Genomic DNA, 23047 nt, shown 5'->3' with positions numbered 1-23047 from the left:
AAAAAGACAAAAAATTATCATGTGCAACAAGGGGGGGGGAGCAAAAGAGTCATGTAAAAATCAGCTCGACAGGGCTTCCCTGGTGGCACAGTGGTTGAGAGTCTGCCTGCCGATGCAGGGGACACGGGTTTGTGCCCCGGTCCGGGAAGATCCCACATGCCGCGGAGCGGCTGGGCCCGTGAGCCATGGCCGCTGAGCCTGCGCGTCCGGAGCCTGTGCTCCGCAACAGGAGTGGCCACAACAGTGAGAGGCCCGCGTACCGCAAAAAAAAAAAAAAAAAAAAAAAAAAATCAGAAAAATCAGCTCGACAAACCTACTAGGATGGCTATTAACAACAAAAAAAAAGGAAAATAACAAGTGTTGGTGAGGATGCCGAGAAACTGGAACCATCGTACACTGCTGGTGGGAATGCAAAGTGGTGCAGCTACTGTGGAAAACAGTTTGATGATTCTTCAATTAGTTAAACATAGAGTTACCATATGACCCAGCAATTTCACTCCTAGGTATATACCTAAGGGAACTGAAAACATGTACTGGATCAAGTATGTGTACACTAATGTTCACAGTAGCATTAGTTTCAGTTGCCAAAAGGTGGAAACAACCCAAATGTCCATTAACGGATGGATAAACAAAATGTGGTCCATCTATAGAAAGGAATATTATTCAGCTATAAAAAGTAATGAAGTTCTAATACATGGTACAACATGATGAACCTCAAAAACATGCTATGTAAAAGAATCCAGTTACAAAATGTCACATATTATATGATTCCACTTATATGAAATATCCAGGATAGGCAAATCCACAGAGACAGAAAGATTAGTGGTTGCCAGGGGCTGGGGGGGGAGGCGGAAATGGGGAGTGACTGCTTAATGGGTATAAGGTCTCCTTTCAGGGGTGATGGAAGTGTTCTGGAACTAGATAGAGGTGGTGGTTGCACAACATTGTGAATATACTAAAAGCCACTGAACTGTACACTTTAAATGGTTCATTTTGGGGAATTTCCTGGCGGTCCAGTGGTTAGGACTCAGCACTTTCACTGCTGTGGCTGGGGTTCAGTCCCTGGTCGGGGAACCAAGATCCTGCAAGCCACACGGCACAGCCAAAAAATAAAAGTTCATTTTATGTTATGTGAATTTCACTTCAATCAAACAAAATGTTTGAAATTAGAGTGGTTTCCTGGAGAAGAAAGCAGAGTGTCTCTTGGGGAGACATCTCCTTGATTTAGGATAAAGCACTAACAGGCATGTTTGGCTCTGAAAGGTGAGGCAAGAGGTTGAGGGTCGGCGGGGAGGGGTGGGCATCTGGCTGGGAGATAAGGCCTCTGGGAGCAGGTAGCCAGTACGGATGACAGACTTCCCTGGGTGGCAAGGCCTGAGCCTTAATTTGGGTTTCCTAATGTGTATGCTGTCAGCACCCTCTACACCCCCCAACAGAGAACTCCAATATCCACAACAACTCCAGGGCAGGGAGCTTTGGTGAAAGGAAGGGATGGAAGGAGGGAGGCCATTGGTTCCTGGTGGAGGGAGGTGTCCAGAAGAATAAGAGTTATGTAGAATCCCAGACAATTCAGGGTGGTGATGGACTCCCTACTGAGTGAAGAGAGTTCAAATCATTTTATTTGGATATTAAGGGCAAGAAGGGCCCAGAAAGTGGAAGAGTCTGGACACACCCAGGCCCCAGGCACTTGGGGACATGCAGGCCAATGATCACCTTCAGACACAATCTCACAGTTACTCCCATCATACTCAGCCACAATGTGTGAGACAGAGCATTCTACACACACAACTACCCAGACTGTCTATGTGGGAAGAGGTGTTCCTGGGTGAGCAGGGAGGGGTCTGTCCTGGGAAGCAGGAGGCCTGGTCCATTGTGACCTTGAGCAAGACCAATCTGGTTTCTGAGCCTTCCTTTCCCCAACTGGGAAATGGACACGGTCATGGTAGATGAGTGACTTTCAGATACAGAGATGGTCAAGCATGATGCATCCAGATTCGAAAGCACACCACACAAGTGCTCACAAAAGTGATCTAGGTGAGCATAGCCACTCACTCAGCTATATACTCAAGCTCACAACCACACACAACACATAGACCAAATCACACTGACACATATAGTTATATACAATCGCCCAGACATACACAAAAATATCTAGTCATATTCTCACAAAGATAACAGCCGCATCTACAGAGAAAGCCATCAAAACAGAGTCATGGGGCTTCTCTGGTGGCGCAGTGGTTAAGAATCTGCCTGCCAATGCAGGGGACACGGCTTCGAGCCCTGGTCCGGGAAGATCCCACATGCGGAGCAACTAAGCCCGTGCGCCACAATTACTGAGCCTGTGCTCTAGAGCCCGTGAGCCACAACTGCTGAGCCTGCGTGCCACAACTACCGAAGCCCACGCGCCTAGAGCCTGCGCTCTGCAACAAGAGAAGCCACCGCAGCGAGAGAACCGCGCACCACAACGAAGAGTAGCCCCCGCTCGCCGCAACCAGAGAAAAGCCCTCACGCAGCAATGAAGACCCAACACAGCCAAAAATAAATAAATAAATAAATACAATAAAACAAAAAATTAAAATCAGTAGCCCTGAAAAAATTATTAAAAAAAAGAGTCATGCACACAGTACCACAAAAACACACGATCACACAGAATACCATTACACGAGCTTACAATTAGACAAGAAACCACAAAGACATTCAGCCACACAGACAGTCACAGTTACACAGGCACACAACCACCCATAATCAACAGCCCCACAACGTCACAGAAGCAGTCAGCCCCATTCACATATAGATACACAGTCACTCAATCAACCGCACAGAATCACAAAGCATAGGGAATCACACCAAGTCACAGTCACGTGTGGCTAGCAAGCTTCCTGGGACAGACTGGCAGACAGCTTGGGCTGAGATCGCCCACCAGAGCCCACCTCCTCCTCCCACACAGAGTACCCCATTAAAGGAGACCTTGAGGTCTGGTCTCCTGGGTACTAGGACTCATTTTTCTCGTGCCTCAGTTGCCTACTTTAACTACAGACTCTGCCCTCGCCCCCTACCACCAGGAGTGGGCCGAGCTCCCTCCCAGGGCCAATCAGAGCAGGAATACAGCTGGCCAATCGAGTTGGCGCACTCGCCTTCCGCCCCTTTCCTCTTCCGCCCCTTAAAGGGGTTAAGGAGCCTTGGTTTGGGCGCGCCTGCTTACGCCCGCAAGGCTGCCGTGGCCCCTTTAAAAGGCAGAGACTTGAAAGAGCGGTGTCCTAGAACGAACCAATGACAAGCCCCATTTGGCCTCTTCCCAGCCCGCCCCCTCCGGAGGTCAAAAGCCTTGGTCAGAAGCCCTGTGGCCTGTGCGGTGAGCCCGGGGTCTCCAGGTAATGACTGGCTATAGGGGCCAAGGGCGCAAAGGGCCAGGGGAGCCAGTCCGCTCAGACGCCTCCATTCCTCCAGGTCGGCCTTGGTTGTTCCGCTCGCCAGCTCGCTGCCCACATGGCTCTGAGAGGCGTCTATGGGTGGCTACTGAGCCGCGGACCCAGCCTGCGAGTCCTTCGTTCATGGAGCTCGGCGGCGACGCAGACCGGTCAGTGCCGGACCTGGGGTGGGATGGGGAGGGAGAAACTTGAGGCTTGGGGACTTTCCTGGGGTGATTTTCCCGTCCTGTGTTTGCAGAAAAAGGCGGGAAGACCCAGAGCCGATCAGCCAAGTGTAAGGACCCCTTGTCGCGCCGTGCGTCTGCGGCCCTTGTCCAACTGTCTGTCTGTCCTGGATGGGCTCTGTCCCGGAATCCGAGGGCTGCCCAGGCGGGGAGGCAGGGCCGCTGAGGCAGTGAGTTTCCCCGAGAAAGGCCACTTTGTCAGTCCTGTTTGCAGCCCACATTTGTTGGGAGCGAAATGGGGGTTGAGGGATGGGGCTGATGATTCTTGGGGAGGGGAGAATGTGGTGATCGGGTGGGCAGGGATGAGCCCCACCTCCTCCAACTCTGCCCAGCCTCGCGGCCCGAGTTTGACTGGAGGGACCCACTATTGCTGGAGGAGCAGCTGACAGCAGATGAGGTCCTCATCAGGGACACCTTCCGCACCTACTGCCAGGAGCGCCTCATGCCCCGCATCCTGCTGGCCAATCGCAACGAAGGTGCCCAGGCAGGCGGGTGGGCACCCTGGAGCTCCCGCTGCCACCTGAACCACACTCTCCACCATTCACACCAGCTCTGCCTGCTCTAGCTGGGCCTTAGGGCACCTCTGGCCCTGGGTTGGGGCTCCAGTGGGCCAAGGCTGAAGTTGGGCATCTGTCCCTTTGCAGTTTTTCACCGGGAGATCATCTCAGAGATGGGGGAACTGGGTGTGCTGGGCCCCACCATCAAAGGTAGGGACAAATTTCTCTCCACACTCTGCAGCCCCTACTGTGTCCTGAAAAGCCCCTTCCTTTCCTTGAGCCTAGTTTCCCAGTCTGTAAAGAGAGGCTGTTAATCCCTCTGTCTGAAGTGGCTGTGGGGATGAAACTCTCAAGTAAGGGCCAGCTTGGTACCCTCTCCTTGGGTGCCCCTATGTAGCTCTGTCTCTTGGGCCCCAGGAGTCACTGATCTCATCTGGGCAGGGCTTTGTCCCCCATTGCCCTATTTCTCCCCTCCCCCCCACCCACCAGGGTATGGCTGTGCTGGAGTCTCATCTGTGGCCTATGGGCTCCTGGCCCGAGAGCTGGAGCGAGTGGACAGCGGCTACAGGTCAGCGATGAGTGTCCAGTCCTCTCTTGTCATGCACCCCATCTACGCGTACGGCAGCGAGGAGCAGCAACAGAAGTACCTGCCCCGGCTGGGTGAGCAGCTGCCTGTGGAGCTTGGTGGAAGGAGGGCAGTCCCAATGGTCTGAAACTCAGGGGCAGGGCTATCCCCAGGCCTGCCTTCTGTCCTCACCCCAAGGATATTACCAGTGGCCACTCAGGCCCCCTGCCAGACCCTGGGCTTCACCCCCACATCTGATTCTCCTAAGTCTTTTTTTTTTTTTCCTAGGTCTCTCTTAACTCTGCCCCTTCCTCACCACCATCATAGCCCCCGTGATTTGCTTTCTGTACTCCCCATTCCAGTCCAAAGTTTAAAGTCTTAACTTCCTAACCGGGTCCACAAAACCCCACGTGAGCAGGCCTCTGCTGATCTTTCCACCTCATCTCTGGCCACTCCCTTGATTGCTCCTTCCCAGCCACACTCAACTACTTGGAATTCTCAGTTGTACCACTAGGCCTTTGCACATCCTGGTCCCTCTACCAGGACTGCTCTTCACACCTTTTCCTGCTTAACTCCTTTTCACTGCCCTTCAAGACAGTTTAGCCCACCCTTTCCTGACTTTTATTGGGCCTCACCCCATCATGGCATTGTGACTATGGCCTGGGTGAGACCTGTCCCCCCACCACCTGGGAGTGCTGTGAGGGCAGGGCTGGACCTGCCTTGGCCTGGCTCAGCGGAGAGGCTGACAATTTTCAGTAGAGGAAATGAATGGGGGAGAGGCAGCCTTGTGACCCTGTCTCATGCCTGCAGCCAAGGGGGAGCTCCTGGGCTGCTTTGGGCTCACAGAGCCTAACCATGGGAGTGACCCCGGCAGCATGGAGACCAGAGCCCGCCAGAACCCGTCCGGCAGGAGCTACACCCTCAATGGGGCCAAGACCTGGTGAGGGGCCTGGGCGCCTCAGGCAGGTGGGCAAGGGCAGTGGGTGATGGCCAGACGCCTCACTGCCTGTCCTGCCTCCAGGATCACCAACTCACCTGTGGCCGACCTGTTTGTAGTGTGGGCTCGGTGCGAAGATAGTTGCATTCGGGGCTTCCTGTTGGAGAAGGGGATGCGGGGCCTCTCGGCCCCCAAGATTGAGGGAAAGTTTTCTCTGCGGGCCTCGGCCACGGGTATGATTATCATGGACGACGTGGAAGTGCCAGAGGAGAATGTGCTGCCCAAAGCGTCTGGTCTGGCGGTAAGCAGCAGCCACCTTGGGAACTGGCATCAGGTCACCTGCTGGTTCTCTTTTCTTGGGCAGGTACCACGCTAGAGACCCAGCTGGGGAACAGACACACATGGAGTTCACACAGTAGTGATTTGGAGGGGCTCTGCCTGGCTCACTGATGTGCAGAAGCTGCCCCGTTTTGGTGACCATCTCACTTATGCTGGCTCTGCCCAGTACTTATAGGCCTGAACGAGCTTAATCCTTTGATGCATGTGCATCTTCCTGTCTCCTTACATCAACCCCGGGTCTGAGTATCCAATCCAGACCCTGGGCTGGGTAGAACTGTATGCAAACCAAGAGTGAGCCGGCAGTGAGCAAGACCTTATGTGCATGAGCTTTGGTGTCAGGGCCACGTGTGACTTAAACAGTTGCCCTGAGTCCCCCTTGTTTACACTGACTGCATGTCTTGGGTATCTGGGGAGGGGGCCTCCCCCCCACTACTTAAAAGTTAGTTCTGCGCAGGCCTCTCATCTCCTCTTGGTGGGGCTGAGGCCCCCTCTGAACCCTGCAGGGTCCCTTCGGCTGCCTAAACAATGCCCGCTATGGCATCACCTGGGGTGTGCTTGGAGCTGCTGAGTTCTGTTTGCACACGGCCCGGCAGTACACCCTGGACAGGTGTGTAGGGGCTGCCGTGAGAACTCCTGGGGGGGTGCGTGGGGGCTTGGGTTCCATCTCTTACCCCCCCCACCCCTGGCCCCCACCCACAAGACCTAAGTTCCTTGCCCTGTGAAATGGCCGAGGAAGTCCTTCTGAGCAGTGAGGGGCTCAGTCAACAATAGGGCCAGAGTGAGCTGCATGGGGGCTGAGGCAGCATGGGAAGGCCCTGGGACAGGACTGGGGAGTGGGCCCTCCTTGTACTTACCCTGACCCTGACCACATAGGATCCAGTTTGGTGTCCCACTGGCCAAGAACCAACTGATTCAGAAGAAGCTGGCGGACATGCTCACCGAGATCACGCTGGGCCTTCATGCCTGCCTGCAGCTCGGCCGCTTGAAGGATCAAGACAAGTAGGGGCTGTGTGTTTGGGGAGGAAGCGGGAGGCAGCTGTGGTGGGAGGACCCAGTGCCCCTTCTGGGCATGGTGGCAGCTGGCCCTGGAGAGAGAGGTCCTTCCTGCCTGGTGGCCCCTTGGGACCCATCCCTTCCTGCCTCTCCCTCATTAGGAGCTGTGTCTGTTGCTGTGATGGTAACCCTCCTCCCCAGCTGGGTTTGTCCAGGGTGTAGGGATGCCTGGATGCCCAAAGCAGGGTCAGTTCTTTATAATCCAATGCTTGTTACACGTCTGTGCTGTTCTCAGGGCCACCCCGGAAATGATCTCCCTGCTGAAGAGGAATAACTGTGGGAAGGCCCTGGACATTGCCCGCCAAGCCCGAGACATGCTGGGAGGGAATGGGATTTCTGACGAGTATCACGTGATCCGGCATGCCATGAACCTGGAGGCCGTGAACACCTATGAAGGTGGGGGCCGGATCCCTGGGGTGGGGTTCACAGTGGCCTCACGTCTGGGGAAGAGGACAGCAGACCCAAGTCCTACTCCCAGCTGTCACCAGTCGGCAGCATGACCTGGGGCAAGTCCCACCCTGTGTCCCTCATCTGGAGTGGCCCATACTGGGACCGTGGAAGTAAACCCTCCCAGTCCTTTCCTCCATTATGCTCCAGGGGAGGGATGTTCCCAAGCCTGCTTATGGCTTCCACAGGCATTCCCAGAGCGGGGCATTAATGCCCAGGGAGCTGGTGGATGCAAGGGAGTGAGAGTGCAGCTACACACAGGAATCACCACTCCATTTTATGTGAGAAAAAAAGAGAAAAGGTAAATCATTTGCAGGCTGTGGTGTTTGCACCTGACAACTAGTTGTGACTCACATGGGGCCCAGAACCCCTTGCCTCATGGGAAGACAGACATAGAAAAAGATAATTAAAAAGAAAAGAAAAAAAAAAAAAAGAAAAGAGATGTGGGGAATTCCCTGGCGGTCCAGTGGTTAGGACTTGGCCTTTTCACTGCGGTGGCCTGGGTTCAATCCCTGGTTGGGGAACTAAAACCCCACAAGCCGTGGTGCGGCCAAAAAAAAAAAGAAAAGAGGTGTACAATTCCAGTGTGAGTCACACAGAACTAGAGGGAGCTGTAACAGGCACTCAATCTCTTAGGGAGAAAGTGGGACCATGTTAAGCCTTGAGGGAGGTGTAGGAGCTCCCTGGGCAGAGATGGTGAAATAGTATCCATGTGGTATTCTGGATGGGACATTCCAGAAACAGCAAGAAGGAGGGCTGGGGGTGGGGGGTTTCTACAGGCATGACAATGACCCGGAGGACAAGCAGAGGGCACCTTCAGATAGTTTTACGCAGGGGAGGGACAGGGTCAGATTTGCACTTTAGGAAGAAAATAGAATTATTTTGCTCCATAAAAGGGAGGCCATAATCTCTGCCTTCCACCTCTGGAAGCTGAGGAAGAGCAAATGAGAACACTGTGGGCTGTAAAGTATTACTTAGACATGTGGATGTGGGATGGGATGTGGAATGTGGGGCGTGGGGTGGTGGCTCTAGGATGGGGGATCATCTGGGACAGGCAACTAACTGTCTGATGTTTGCTTTCCCATTCCTCCTGTGAGTGAGAAAGGGCCTGATCCATTTCTGCAGAGCTCATCAGCTCTTTCCACCTCTGTGGGAAGAAAGCATGGCTGGGTTGAAAATCAAATGTTTAATCAACCGTGTGTGGTTGGGGTCGGGTGAATCAGGGAGCACCAAAGATTGGCCCATGGTGGGGGCTGGACTCGCTGCAGTTTTGGGCCTGGCACAAGGAGCTTTGGGTTGGTTGGTCAGTTGGTTTTTGCCAAGATGCATTACAGAACTCTGAAAAACAATTTTCTCGGCATGGCCAGAATGGTGGCCTCTGAGCCTTCCCTTGGTGGCTGTCACTAAGGGGGCTCTCCTGGCAGCTGTCAGCATTCGCTGTCTTTGTGGGTCTGTTCTTCTTCCAAAGTAGTAGCCTGTGGGGAGACATGAAGATTGACTTTAAAGGGAAGTTGTAAGCTGTTAAGACTCCAAACCAACTCTGCATTTATCTCGCCCAGGCACTCATGACATCCATGCTCTGATCCTCGGAAGGGCAATCACAGGGATCCAGGCGTTCACAGCCAGCAAGTGAACCCACTTCACCTGCGAGCCCGGATGGTACCAAACCCCTTCCCAGGGAAATACTGCGCTCTGAGCTTAGTCAGGGAGGTGGCAGATGGAGCCATTTCTTCTGGTGGGAAGTGAGAGACGCTGATTTTTAAATATCAAAATTTCCCTTTTGAAGTCATTCAAATGTGTTCCTTAAAAAGAAGATGGGACTGTCTGTACTGAGTTTCTCAATCCAGTTTTAACTGTGGATGGGAACAGACTCCACTCACCTTGGAACAGAAGCTCCCTTTGACAGGGGAGCAGGGAGAGGGAAGGAGAGTGACATGGAAGCAACTTGTGAGGCCCACCTGGTGTCTGACTACGCAAACTACCCCCTCCACACAGCAAGAGTTTACTCTGCGCCCTCTGACCCTCCCATCTTAGGGTAAGTGCCTTATGCTGGACGTTGGAGCAGAGTGAGGGGGAAAGAGAGAATAATAAAGAGTCTGCATGTCTGAGCCCACAGTGTTGGACCACAGTTACTTGTAACCACCCGAGAAGTTATTTCAGTCACAGGAGAAAGGAACATGTGTCGGGGCTGTGAAGCGTGCTGGGACCTGGTGGGGATTTCCCCCGCCCCAGTGATCCATGCCTGAGTTTTGGGCTCGGCTGTAATAAATAAACCCGGTTAGGCACTGCCAGGGCTCAGGGCTCAGGGCAGAGGGGATTTTGTCCTTTCTGTCACCACAGAGCTGACGCACAGTGTGGGAAATAACGGTCCAGCTTCTCAGTTCGGACTCCCCACATTACAGGGGAGCACGGCGCCACAAGTGGGATGGCAAGAGCCCCAGGGCTTTTGCAGTAATAGTGGCCCCTGTGGGGTTTAGGGCCCGGTGGTGCTAATGTCCTTGTTCTCTGTTGACATTTACTTTCACCTTAGCTGCTACAACTCTCGTTCCTCTGGCGGCACCCATGTGCATGCCTGAGTTCAGTCCTACCTCAGGCTGGCCGCACAGGTCTTTGTACATGGTCTCCACGCTGTGGCACACTTCTTTGAGCTCTGTTTCCAGGTGACTGATCTTTGCCATTTTTTGGGTGAACTCTTGGAGCTTTTCCTGAATGATCTTGTTGTGGTGATTATAAATCTGATACATCCTCTCCTCTAGCTTCTCTGTCAGGTCTGAAACCTTTGAAAGAATAAGATGTTCTTGGAAAGTCAAACAAGAGGCATCACAAGACATTTGTTCTAGCTGGCTCTTTAAGATTTCTGCAATTTATCTTATAAAAGTGGTAAAAACAACTCCTGTGACTGGAGGTGAAATTGCCTATATGTTAAGTTTTTCTTTTTAAAAAGCAAGGTGCGAGAATTCCCCGGTGGTCCAGTGGTAAAGAATCCGCCTTCCAGTGCAGGGGACGCGGGCTCAATCCCTGGTCTGGGAACTAAGATCCCACATGCCGTGCGGCAACTAAGCCCGCGTGCCACAACTATTGAGCTCCCACACCTCAACTAGAGAGCCTGTGTGCCGCAGAGCCCACACACCACAACTAGAGAGAGGAAAACCCTCACGCCACAGCTAGAGAGAAGACTGCGCGCCGCAACTAGAGAGAAACCTGAGCAGACCGCGTGCCGTAAGGAAAAAGATCCCGCGTGCCTCAGCAAAGATCCCGTGTGCCGTGACTAAGACCCAACGCAGCCAAAAAAAGAAAAGGAAAATAAATAAATAAAATAAATATTTAAAAAAAACAAGTTGCAAAAGTATGTATATAGTATAAGCTCAACCAGGTTAGGAGGAAAGTACATAGAACAGAGACTGGAAGAAAACATGCAACAAAGTGGCTTCTGGGTGGTGGTATCAGGGTGTTTTTATATTTTTTCTGCTACGTTATATTTTTCTCTACTCTCTAAATTTTCTATGTACAAGGTAGGTAGGGATGGTGGGGGGCAGGGAAAAAAGTCAGCCTGTCATTGAGAGATGACATGTGGAATCCACAAGCTGTCCAGCTCACAGGACCCATTACGCATTCTGAAGAAGCATCGGCGGGGACAACCATTAACACCAGACCTGAACATAACATCAGGCTTTGTTAGACATAAGCCCCAGCCATGTCCAGGGACCTCCACTCTCCTGTCACAAATCATTCAACTTCTGGAGGACAAATGGGTGTGACAATGCAGGTTATGCCTCAATGCCCTCCTGCCACAGCCATTAGTCCTGGCATGAAGTAAGGGCCTGGGCTGTGGGTGCAGATGAACCTTGGCTTCTTATCCTGGTTTTCTCACTTAGGCAAATTATTTCCAAACCTTACTTTTCCCATCTACAGAATGGGTCCAATCTCTTTGCAGGATTGTTGTAAGGGTGAAATGAGGTACTGCATGCAAATGGCCTAGCACCATGCTGGGAACATAACTGCGGTTCATTCCCTCCCCTTTCACTTTTTACATAAAGAACCCCCTCCCCTTTCACTGGGGCTTGGCAGTATGTAGGGGGAAATCCGTCACCTTGATCCTGAGGCTGTCTCTGAAGTTGGTCATGAGGGCATGGTCCTTCTGCCTGCTCTCGTTGATATTTTCGATCAACTCCTGGGCCCTCTTCTTCAGGATGTCGATGCTCGAGTCCAGAGAGGAGAAGTAGGGTCCTGACTTCCCTTCCAGCATCATCAGCTGGCGGTTGGCACTGGAGGTGGCACTAGAGGGGCTAGAAACCTGACTTCTGAAAGTATAGGAAACTGAGATCAGCACCAAACTCTGTTGACAGTGGCTGATCTGAATTAGCTCTGTGGTGGGAGGAGAACCTGTGTTGTGTGTCTCTCGTGGGTGACACTTTTTATTTCATTCACACATACACCCCCACCCCACCCCTGAGAGGCAGGGATGGCATCCCATCTTATAACTGTGAAAACAGACCCAGGAGCACAAACAAAATCTGCCCAAGTTTCCCGAACAAGATCTGCCTGACTGTAAAGCCCACAGTCGTTTTATTACACCAACTTGCTGCTTTGAAATGAGCATCAATAATATTAAAAATAGTTTAGATGCTTTCTTAGATGATCTTCCTGTCACCAGCCTGCTGAATCCCTTTCCAGCCCTTTCTAAACCTACTTAGTGATGCTCATAGCAGCATGCAGACCACCTGGGGCTAGTGTACCTGCGTGTCTCTGCTCCCATCAGGTAAGGTGGCCTGTCAAGAGGTAGTTATGGGGGGCTTCCCTGGTGGTGCAGTGGTTAAGAATCCACCTGCCAATGCAGGGGACACGGGTTCGAGCCCTGGTGGGGGAAGATCCCACATGCCGCGGAGCAACTAAGCCCGTGTGCCACAATTACTGAGCCTGTGCGTGAGCCACAACTACTGAGCCTGCGTGCCACAACTACTGAAGCCCGCACGCCTAGAGCCCCTGCTCCGCAATGAGAAGCCACCTCAATGAGAAGCCCGTGCACTGCAACGAAGAGTAGCCCCCACTCACCGCAACTAGAGAAAGCCTGCGCGCAGTAGCGAAGACCCAACACAGCCAAAAATAAATAAATAAAATTTAAAAAAAAGAGGTAGTTATGTTAAAAAATTTAAAAAATACCCCTCAAAAGAGTTAGTTATGTTTGTCCCACACTGTACAGGGCTATAATTATGCAATTCATTAAATATCGTGTTAGCTAGTGACATGTGAAAAAGGGACAGGTGTCTAATAAAGCTAAATGGAATGAATAAAGGTGACCCTAATAAAACATAACTATTAAATCAAGTGTGGGGGAGACAGCTATATATTGGGACCAAGAACGTAAAAATCTAGGATTCTGCATACAGATCGCTTTGTCAAGGCCTGTAAGTTTTTGCTCCGCTATAAAAACACAAAAGTGGAAATTGTGGGTAATGCATTATGAATGAGGTTTATGCAAAAAAAAGAAAAATGTTGCAATCTGATCAGCAGACCCATTGGTGTTTTAAATTAAGCTAAAATGTTTAAGGTAAGTTGCTTTTTTTTTTTTTTTTTTTTGGCCATTTCTTTGCTTTATCTGCCATGCACCATGCTAAACTACATGCCTCATCTTGCTGCATCCTCACAACCACGCTTTGGGGTCTATCCCCATCATCTTTACCTCATATCTGAGGACACAGGCTCAGCGTGGTTGTGTCACTTTCTCAGGATCACCAGCCAGTCCGTGCAGAGCTGGGTGTGGCGCCCAGTTGGCCTGACCCCCAGCCTGTGTCCTGCTTTCCCCAAAGTTCTGTTTCCTCCTCGCCCCCTGAGGTGCTTCCAGCTCTGAATGGCTGACTCAGAGGTGCCAACACAGCAGTTCCTCAACACACCAATTCACACACAACCATAAAGTCAGCCATGACTGCAAGGCAGGCACAGCTACTTAGAAAAACACGTCTTGATTTTTGGATGCTTCCTCCATACAACTATTTTTTTGACTTCTCCCCGACTGCCTGAGCTCTTCATTTTGGCCCAGGATGCAAGCACAGTGAAACCTGGGTGCATGACAGCCAGGCTCTCACTGACACAAAAGTCCTCAGGCCTGAGACGCTGGCTGTGTCCTTGTCCTCGTGTATTCCTTACCAGAAGTTTCCTTGCCCCTGGGCCTTTGCATTTGCTCTCTGACTGTGAGACCTAGCTCAGACCACGGCATCTCAAAGCCGCCTATGACCTATGCTTGTCACTGTTCACACCCTTATCTCCCCATTTATCTCTGCATTCCCAGCATCCAGCACATAGTAAGTCCTCCACTGTTTGCTGAATGAGTGAAGGATACTGATCTAGTCCTCCCTCCTCTGGCTTCACACAAAGCATGCAAGTTCATCTGCCTCCAAAGCCAGACACTTGTGTTTAGTGCATTTGTCAAGATGAGAAAGCGTGCCTCTGATTAAGGCAGACATTTTATAGCAAAGCCTCATGTCAGCTAGAAAACAACAGACCAACTAAAGTCTCCCTGGGCATTCTTGTTAAAAATGTTTTGCTGTCCCCGGTACCTACCTCTCATGGGAAGAATAATAAAAGTGCATCAAATAAAAGAATGAATGACTAGCAAGGGTTTTCATTACCATCCATGCTTTCATGTCTCCCAAAATTCTTCTTTTTTTTTAAATAAATTTATTTATTTTATTTTATTTTTGGCTGTGTTGGGTCTTCTTTGCTGCACGAGGGCTTTCTCTAATTGCGGTGAGCGGGGGCTAATCTTCGTTGCATTGCGCAGGCTTCTCGCTGTGGTGGCTTCTCTTGTTGCGGAGCACAGGCTCTAGATGCATGGGCTTCAGTAGTTCTGGCATGCCGGCTTCAGTAGTTGTGGCTTGCGGGCTGTAGAGCGCAGCAGGCTCAGTAGTTGTGGCACACGGGCTTAATTGCTCTGCGGCGTGTGGGATCTTCCGGACCAGGGCTCGAACCCGTGTCCCCTACATTGGCAGGCGGATTCTTAACCACTGCGCCACCAGGGAAGCCTTCTCCCAAACTTCTGAGCTCCCAACAAGGTACCTGACTATCCCAAGGCCCATTCCACTTGGCTGTCCCAGAGGCATTTCAAACTCCTCTAAATTTGCACACCAGGGACTTCCCTGGCGGTCCAGTGGTTAAGACTTCATGCTTCCAGGACTTCCCTGGTGGTGCAGTGGTTAAGAATCCGCCTGCCAATGCAGGGAACACGGGTTCGAGCCCTGGTCTGGGAAGATCCCACATGCCATGGAGCAACTAAGATCATGCGCCACAACTACTGAAGCCCGCGCACCTAGAGCCCGTGCTCCGCAACAAGAGAAGCCACCACAGTGAGAAGCCCACACACCGCAATGAAGAGTAGCTCCTGCTCGCCGCAACTAGAGAAAGCCCAATGCAGCCATAAATAAATAAATATATTTAAAAAAAAAAAAAGACTCCACGCTTCCAATGCAGGGGATCCCTGGTCGAGGAACTAAGATCCCACATGCAGGGCAGTGCGGCCAAAAAAAACAACAGCAAAAAAAACTCCACACCAGCCCAATGCTGTCCTCCCTCCTCATTTCATTGAATGACACCAAAAGCCACCTGGTTCCCAAGCCAGAAACTTAGCAGTCAGCCTGGAGCCTGGCTTCTCTCTGTCCTTCCAAATCCTGTCACAGAATCCTTTCATTTCCACCTCCTTAATTTCTCCCAAATCTATCCCCTCCTCGCCACCCAACCATTCACAACCCCATGCCTATCATTCTCACCTGGGCCCTAGTGACCTTATAACCGCAATCTGATGTCCCACTTCTGCTCCACAGCCTACAAGAGCCCCTATCAGCTGCAGAAGCAAGTAAATTCCCTAGCACAGCACACAAGGCTTTCCAGGGCCCTGGCCTCCACCTTCTCTTTTCAGACTCCACTCCCAGCAACTTGAAACTTTCCACAATTTCACCAAACTCATCAGCCTTTGCCCAAAATGATTTTTCCTTTCTGTCAACTTCACGAGGCAACGTTTGGAGCATCCTTACCTCACCTTTGCTTTCTAATCACAACACTGCCAGTTTGTACACTAGATTGCCCCCAGGCGCCATGCACACTCTGGGCAGGGGCTGCATTGCCTTCATTCCAAAGGCATCACAACTATTTGCCGAATACCTAAATGAATGAACTGCTGCTGGAGCCACAGCCAGATGTAACATTCTTGCTCTTAAGCCACTGCACCCAAAGTGGCTTTGTTGTCCCAACAGTATAGGATTCTGAAATTAAAATCAATGATAGAACCAGGTGCTTCTTTTTGTGTAATTGCTCACAACCTGCTTGAGCTGCTAACTGTTCAGAGTTGCTCCTTTTTCAAGTTCAAGGGATAAAGCTGGAACTGGTCTTCGTGGCAGCTACACAAATGGTGAAAAATCAGTGGAATTCAGCTCACTCACATTTCGTTATGGGACAAAGGCCTGCATCAGATGTCTGCAGAGAGCTTCTTGATTTTCCCCAACCTCTCCCTTGGGGATTTATTCCTTCCCATTTCATTTTTCTAATACTCAGCAGCTGCATATAATCAGGATGCTAATGAATCATAGGCTTCCCTGGGCCTGCATTCACCAATTAACTTTAATAAACAAAATGCACCGTGTCCTCTCCACCGGCTTCCCCCCATTCCCGGGCCTGCCTCTGTTGCCCAACCCTGGATGGAAGCCAGGGAATGGAAGTCAGCTCAACACAGTAGGCCGCGTGTGCACGGGGTAGGGCAGTAGGGGGTCGGGATGGGGGCTGTGAACACATCCCTCCGCTCATCTATGACGGTCTGTCCTTCTAAGGAGTACCTAATTCGGCTTTGAGGATTAGGACCTAGTTCCCGAGAAGAGCTCAGGCTGGCAGGGGGCCCGGGAACTGCGGAGGAAATGGGTTTAAGCGAAGAGACCATCTGTTCGCTCCAGGTAAAGCTGTGATTGGCAGGCGTGTGAGCCAGAGCCACCCGCTGGTGGGGCCCTCCCTCCATGGCCTCTAACAGATACACAAGTAAACAATCCGCCAGCCACTTATGACCACCGCAGGCGGCAGTCCCAGGAGGGGAGGAAAGCTCATCAAACATTCAAGGAGGAACACAACAGAATCTTTGGCGCTTGGGCAAAACGATGTTTTGCTGAAGTACAGCCAGGAAGGGGGAAGGTTTGAATCGAAGCTGCGGAGCCCATTCCTTTCACCCTCTGCTCTTCTCGCCTGAAATGTGCTCACATTTTAATCACGTCACTGAGAGTCTGCTGCTGGATCTATTAACTGGTCCTTGCACTGGTCCTAATCCATCTGCTTCTCAGCCCAAAGCTCTTTTGGAACTCCTCGAAGTCTCTCAATAATTCGCAATTGTCTGTGTCTCCTCACCACTTAGATCCCAGTCTAAACATACTATTTGCAGGAAGGTGTTATCAAACTACTTCAATTATTCTTTTTTTTTCTGGTCTCCAATTGACTGCACACACCTGGAAACCATTCCGCCCTGCGGTCTGGTTTACAACTGAGGAATCTGGGAGGCAAGAGGAAGCTGGCTTCGTGCGTGGTGCAGTCCTCAGGCGCCCTGTCCTGAGCCTCATTCTATCCCCAGGTGAGCTCCTTCACTGAAGCAGCACCATCTCCAGCCCCTGCCCCCCCCCCGCCCCAAATTCTGCATCAGAAAGTCCAACCCCTATCTTAGACGCATTCATGTGTATTTCTCTGGTCACCTCAGACTCAACAAGGGCAAAATACAACTTGTGCTTCTGCCAGCTGGAAACTGCCCCAAGCCAGAAAGCGGGGAGCAGGAGTGGCAGGGGAAGCCTTGATTTGTAGCGTTTGCCAGTTTCCATGGTGCGGAGACTCCCACTATAGCCAATTTCAAGCTACTAACATGAAGTTGCTAAATGCCAGGTTGGGAAGTGATGTGTAGAACTGGCTCTTGCGGGCAGGAGCTGGCTCCAGCACGCTGCAGCTGGGAGACATCCTCAGCTCATCACCTTCCTCATGCCTCACTAAATGACCCCCCTCATCTTCTCTCCATTTGCCCTGCTAGATGCCACCCCTGAAGAAGCCTCCCACCTATCTCCCAGGTCCACTCATGCCCCTCCCACCTATTCTTCACAGAGCAGCTGGTGTCTTTTTTTAACAGGAACCTGAGCATGTTACTTCTATGACCCAGCCATTCCCCACCTAGGTATCTACCCAAGAGAAATGAAAACTTGTACACGGGTGTTCATAGCAGCATTACTCACAAGAGCCAAAGAGCAGAAACAACCCAAATTTCCATCAGCTGACGAATGGATAAATAAAACGTGGTACATCCATAATATAGAATATTATTCAGCCACACAGAGGAATGAAGTTCTGATACATGTTACAACAACATGGATGAACCCTGAACACATTATGCTCAGTGAAAGAAGCCAGTCACAAAGGACCACATAATTGTATGATCCTACTTATATGAAATATCCAGCAGAGGCAAATCTGTAGAGACAGAAAGTAGAGTTGTGGTTGCCAGGGACTGGGAAGGACACAGGGACTGGGAGGTGATGGCTAAGGGGTCAAAGGATTATTTCAGGGCAATGAAAATGTTAAAAAGTTGACTGTGGTAATGGTTGCAGAGCTCTGTGAATGTACTAAGGAACAATTGAATTGTACATTTTAAGTAAGTGAAGTGTATGGTATATGAATTATATCTCAATAAAGCTGTTACCAAAAAAAAAAAAATCCTTAGGATCAAGTCCACAGCCGACGAAATGCCCTGCAACCTAGCCTGTGCTGAGTCCCCCTCTGGCACTCACTCCCCTGCCCACAAGGGAAACATTTTCCTAGCTACCTGAGCTCCTCCGTGTCAGTACTTGTTCAGTATATGCCTTTCCTGTCAGATGGAAGCACTGGGAGTGTATGAGCATGTCTGTCAGTGTACCCTGGGTGTCACTGCTGCCAATCACAATGACTGACATGCTGGCCTTCCCACTGTTTTGTGAACACACCAGGCCTGCTCCTGCCTCAGGGACTTGCTACTTGCAGCTCCCTCTGCCTGGAATGTTTGGAGTCCTGGGCACCTCCTGGCTGGCTCCTCCTCATGTGACCTCCTTAGCGATCTCCAGCTACTCTAAACTCCCTGTCACTCTAGTTGCTCCTTCTCTGTTTTGTTTCTTCACAGCACTTGCCACCAAGTGAAATCACATTTTTAAAAAAATTATCTACCTTTTAGAAAGGCAGCTTGGCAATAGACCCAGGATAGCCAACACAATATTAAAGAAGAATGAAGTTGGAAGACTGATGCTACTTGATTTCAAGACTTACTATAAAGCTGCAGCGATCCAGATAGTGTGGTACCGGTGAAAGAATAGAAAATAGGTCAATGGAACAGAATAGAGAGCCCAGAAATAGACCCACACATATATAGTCAACTTATCTTTGACAAAGGAACAAAGAAAATTCAGTGGAGAAAGGAGAGTCTTTTCAACAAATGGTGTTGGAACAACTGGACATCCACATACAAAAAAAGTAAAGTTGGACACAGACCTTGTACGTTTCACAAAATTTTTCTCAAAATAGATATCCCTAAATTAAAACACAAAACTATAAAACTCCTAGAAGATATCATAGGAGAAAATCTAGATGGCTTTCGGTTTGGTGGTGACGTCTTAGATACAATATCAAAAGAAAAAATTGGTTAGTTGGACTTTATTAAAATTTAAAACTTCTACTCTGCAAAAGACACCATTAAGAGAATGAAAAGACAGGTCTCAGATTGGGGGCAAATCTTTACAAAACACAAATCAGATAAAGGACGGACACCCAAAATATATAAAAAACTCTTGAAACTCAGCAATAAGAAAACAAAAAATCCAATTTAAAAATAAGCAAAAGGTCTGAACAGATACCTCACCAAAAAAGATATACAGATGTCAAACAAGCATATGAAAAGATGTTCAACTTCATACTTCGTAAAGAAGCTGCAAATCAACACAACGATACCACTACTGCCTGTTAGAATGGGGAAAATCCAAGACACTGACAACACAAAATGCTGGTGAGGATGTGGCGAAACAGGAGCTCTCATTCATTGAAGACAGGGACGTAAAATGGTTCAGCCACTTCGGAAGACATTTTGGTAGTTTCTTACGAAACTAAAAATACTCTTACCATATGATCTAACAATTGTGCTCCTTGGTATTTACCCAAAGGAGCTGAAAATTTACATCCACACAAAACCTGCATATGAATGTTTATAGCAACTTTATTCATAATTCTAAAACTTGGAAGCAACCAAGATGTCCTTCAATAGGCGAGTAGATAAATAAACTGGGGTACATTGTGTAAATTACTAAGTGTGTATTACTAAGTGAAAGAAAGTCAGCTCCAAGAGAGCAGGAATTCTGATTTGTTCACTATTGTATCCCTAGCATCTAAAACAGTGTTTGGGTAAAGAAGACCCTTGATAAATACTTGGTGAATAAATGTGCAAGACAACAATGTCTTTTTAAAGTCATCCATGACACTACTCTTTCTCTCACTCCAACATCGAATCCCCTAGCAGTTTATGTTAGTTCTATCTTCTTAAATCTATCCAGAATCTGACCACTTCTCATCACCTACATGGATCCACCCTGGGTCAAGTTAGGGTCATCTTGCACATAAATTATTCCAATTGCCTAATCACTGGCCTCCCTGCTTCCAATCCCGCCCTCAATAATCTATTCTCTACACAGCAGCTAGAGGGAGCCTTTTAGTCCAGAGGACTACAAACTTCTATAAAGGGCCAGATAGGAAGTCTTCTGCTTTGCAGGCCATATGGTCTCAGGTGCAACAATTCACCTCTTCAAAAAAAGTTGAAATGCCTGAGGAGTGGGTTTGAACCCTTCAGTCCTCAGGGAGAAGCTCCAGGGTCTGAGTTCCCTCCTGCTTGTGGGACACCGCACTGGGGGTAGGGTATATGGTGAGATTGTTTCCTAGCCTTTCCTACCCACTTTGATGTGATTTTCTTCTCATTTGTCTAATGTGTAGTTATTACTCAGCCAGCCTTTAGGTTTTTTGTTTGTTTGTTTGTTTGTTTGCGGTACGCGGGCCTCTCACTGTTGTGGCCTCTCCCGTTGCGGAGCACAGGCTCCGGACGCGCAGGCTCAGCGGCCATGGCTCACGGGCCCAGCCGCTCCGCGGCATGTGGGATCTTCCCGGACCGGGGCACGAATCCGTGTCCCCTGTATCGGCAGGCGGACTCCCAACCACTGCGCCACCAGGGAAACCCAGCCTTTAGGTTTTTATAAGAGGAAATTTTTCCATATGTAGCTGTAGCCTCTTGGGAGGAGGGGAGTTCACAGGCATCATACTGGGTTGGCCCAAAAGTTCGTTCGGGTTTTTTCTGACCATTTTATGGAACACTCGAACAAACTTTTTGGCCACCCCAATACACAGCTCTCTTGAACAGGAACTGCTATATGATGTTCTTAAGCAATTTTTTCTTCATTTTCAAATTAACTCCAGGTATCTAAGGGCCTCTTCAAAGCAATACTTGGCTGGATTAATTTAGACTGGCTAATGCATATATATATAAAAGTTGTTTCCTAGTTGTTAAAAGCTTATTTTATAATTTAGACTTAGCTGATTTAGACTGGCTTTGCATCAGAATAAACAAAATGTATTTTATCAACTTAAAAATAAATAAATAAACGGGTCACCTGTCACTCCCTCCCTATTTTTTTCCTCAGAGCACTTAGCATCCCCTGACTACTGCATATTCCCAAGTTTATAGACATTCTCCTAGAACGTCACCTCACTGCTGTGTCCCCAGCACTTCCATCCCAGGCACACGGGAGATGCTGGACGAGTATGTGCAACAAATGCGACAAGAGCAGACACTGGAAGGGTCTTGTGGAAGAAAAGGGTGAATGAGAGGGACTCAGGGGTCTGTTTGGACTCGATGGGCCGGGTTCTTCCTCACCTAGCTGGCCCTCGACCAGCCTCCTCTTCGCGGCTCTCCTCGCCTTGCTGCAGCTCCTGGCTCTCTCCCAACAGCTGTGGCTCCTGGTCCTTGCACTCTGTCTGGGGCATGTCCACCTGTGAGCACGGCCAGCGCTTGAGAGGTCGAAGGAGGGCGAGAAGCAGTCAGATCCCCCTGCTCCCGCCCCGTCAACCCTGGGCACCTCTGTCTGCCGATGCGGCATGTTGGGGACCCGCAGAAGAGACGGGGGGGTGCTGGGACGGGCACCACGAGGACCGCGGGGATCCTGTGCCTGGAGCACAGGAGGACTGAGGTGGGAAGACCTGAAGGGGCCGGGGTGAGGACAGGTGCTCCGGATGGGGTGCTGGGGGCCTGGGCTAACTGGTGTGCGAGTCGGCTCAAGGCCTTCAAGGAGGGAAAAGAGGTAGGAGAAAAAGAAGAAGAAAAACGGGTGAGGCGCGTGGATGTCTGAGTCTCTCTCTACCCTACTCCTGCCACTCGCCATGCGTGGAAGTCGGTCCTGCCTGGGCTGTCAGTGCGTCAGTCACACAATCAGTCGGTTAGTCAGGGCCCGGTAGGTCAGTCGGGAAATCGGAGCCCAGTCGGGCGAGGAGGGGCCGCGATGGCAGGAGACAAACGGCAGGGCTCTGGTTCGTCGGGGAAGCCCAAGATCGCTGCCATTCCCTGCCCGTCAGCCCGCCGCCCGCCGCCCGCGCGAAGGAAACAAGCGCAGCATACTCCCTGCCGCTCCATTCCGTCTTTTCCCGCCTTCTTGTTCACGCCCTCTGCGCACGCGCCTCCCCCGCCCCCGGAATGCCCCGCCCCAAAGATGGGCAGCGGTGCGCACTCCTGGCCCCGCCTCTTTCTGGGAACTTACGCGCGCAGCGGGGCGGGGGCGGCCGTTAAGTGGCGGTTGGGCTGTCTAGGGGCTGCGCGCGCAGCCGGCACCAACGGGAGGAGCCTGTGGTCTCTGAGCGCGCGTGTGCGCATGTGTGAGGTTCCAGCGCCCAAGGTCAGTAGGGGAATGGTGAGAACCGTTCATCTGCTCTGCCCGGAGGTCTTTGCAATAAAAAATTCTGACCTTTGCTGTCCCTTGATTACGACCTATTGCCCTCAGTGAAAAAGTTTATGCAGTTACCACCTTGAATCAGTTACCTGCACTCCAAAACCAGAAGCTCCTCGAAAGCATGGGGGCCTGGCCCTTAAGGGTTGGGCCCATACCCCTTAATAATAAGAGTAGTAATAACAGTAATGAATTAATAGTGACAACAATAATAGTAATTGGCACACAAGGAGCCACAGACTGGGAGAAAATATTTAACTTGTATCCAGTATCTACAAAGACCTCTTGCAACTCAGTGAGACAGAAAAACCCCAGTTAAAAAATGGGCAAAGGGGTCTTCCGTGGTGGCGCAGTGGTTGAGAGTCCGCCTGCCGATGCAGGGGACACGGGTTCGTGTCCTGGTCCGGGAAGATCCCACATGCCGCGGAGCAGCTGGGTCCGTGAGCCATGGCCGCTGAGCCTGCGCATCCGGAGCCTGTGCTCCGCAACGGGAGAGGCCACCAACAGTGAGAGGCCCGTGTACCGCAAAAAAAAAAGAAAAAAAAAAAAAGGCAA

The 23047-nt window shown here is 50.5% G+C and overlaps 2 protein-coding genes across 11 annotated transcripts; one reads left to right on the top strand and one right to left on the bottom strand.

Moving 5' to 3' along the window:
* Positions 1-3238: 3238 nt before the first annotated feature.
* On the top strand, positions 3239-10150 carry GCDH (glutaryl-CoA dehydrogenase). Of its 6 annotated transcripts, none has more exons than XR_007476298.1 (13): positions 3240-3371; positions 3448-3577; positions 3667-3702; positions 3985-4128; positions 4297-4359; positions 4639-4809; positions 5525-5654; positions 5736-5952; positions 6494-6597; positions 6864-6989; positions 7279-7439; positions 9050-9525; positions 10021-10150. XR_007476298.1 is itself a non-coding variant. In XM_004277458.4 (12 exons), the coding sequence occupies exons 2-12, from the start codon at positions 3487-3489 to the stop codon at positions 9121-9123; spliced, it is 1317 nt and encodes a 438-aa protein (XP_004277506.1). In that variant the 5' UTR covers positions 3240-3371; positions 3448-3486; the 3' UTR covers positions 9124-9598. The 6 variants fall into 6 exon arrangements, 4 of the variants coding, with proteins under 4 accessions (XP_049563410.1, XP_049563411.1, XP_004277506.1 ...); XR_004475517.2 differs by lacking the exon at positions 10021-10150 and adding an exon at positions 7679-7791 and having other exon boundaries at positions 9050-9598; XM_004277458.4 differs by lacking the exon at positions 10021-10150 and having other exon boundaries at positions 9050-9598.
* Positions 8662-22248, bottom strand: SYCE2 (synaptonemal complex central element protein 2). Of its 5 annotated transcripts, none has more exons than XM_049707456.1 (5): positions 22168-22248; positions 21430-21545; positions 11581-11788; positions 10079-10267; positions 8662-8965 (listed from the first exon to the last, which is right to left on the bottom strand). In XM_049707456.1, the coding sequence occupies exons 1-5, from the start codon at positions 22180-22182 to the stop codon at positions 8918-8920; spliced, it is 576 nt and encodes a 191-aa protein (XP_049563413.1). In that variant the 5' UTR covers positions 22183-22248; the 3' UTR covers positions 8662-8917. The 5 variants fall into 5 exon arrangements, with proteins under 5 accessions (XP_049563413.1, XP_033257175.1, XP_033257172.1 ...); XM_033401284.2 differs by having other exon boundaries at positions 11581-11791; positions 22168-22247; XM_033401281.2 differs by having other exon boundaries at positions 11581-11791; positions 21430-21563; positions 22168-22218.
* Positions 22249-23047: the final 799 nt, after the last annotated feature.

The sequence above is a fragment of the Orcinus orca genome, chromosome 3 (genome assembly GCF_937001465.1).
Source record: "Orcinus orca chromosome 3, mOrcOrc1.1, whole genome shotgun sequence".
In the NCBI taxonomy this organism is placed as follows: Eukaryota; Metazoa; Chordata; class Mammalia; order Artiodactyla; family Delphinidae; genus Orcinus; species Orcinus orca.
Note: the sequence above shows the minus strand (reverse complement) of the source record. Positions and strands in the feature narration are given on the sequence as shown.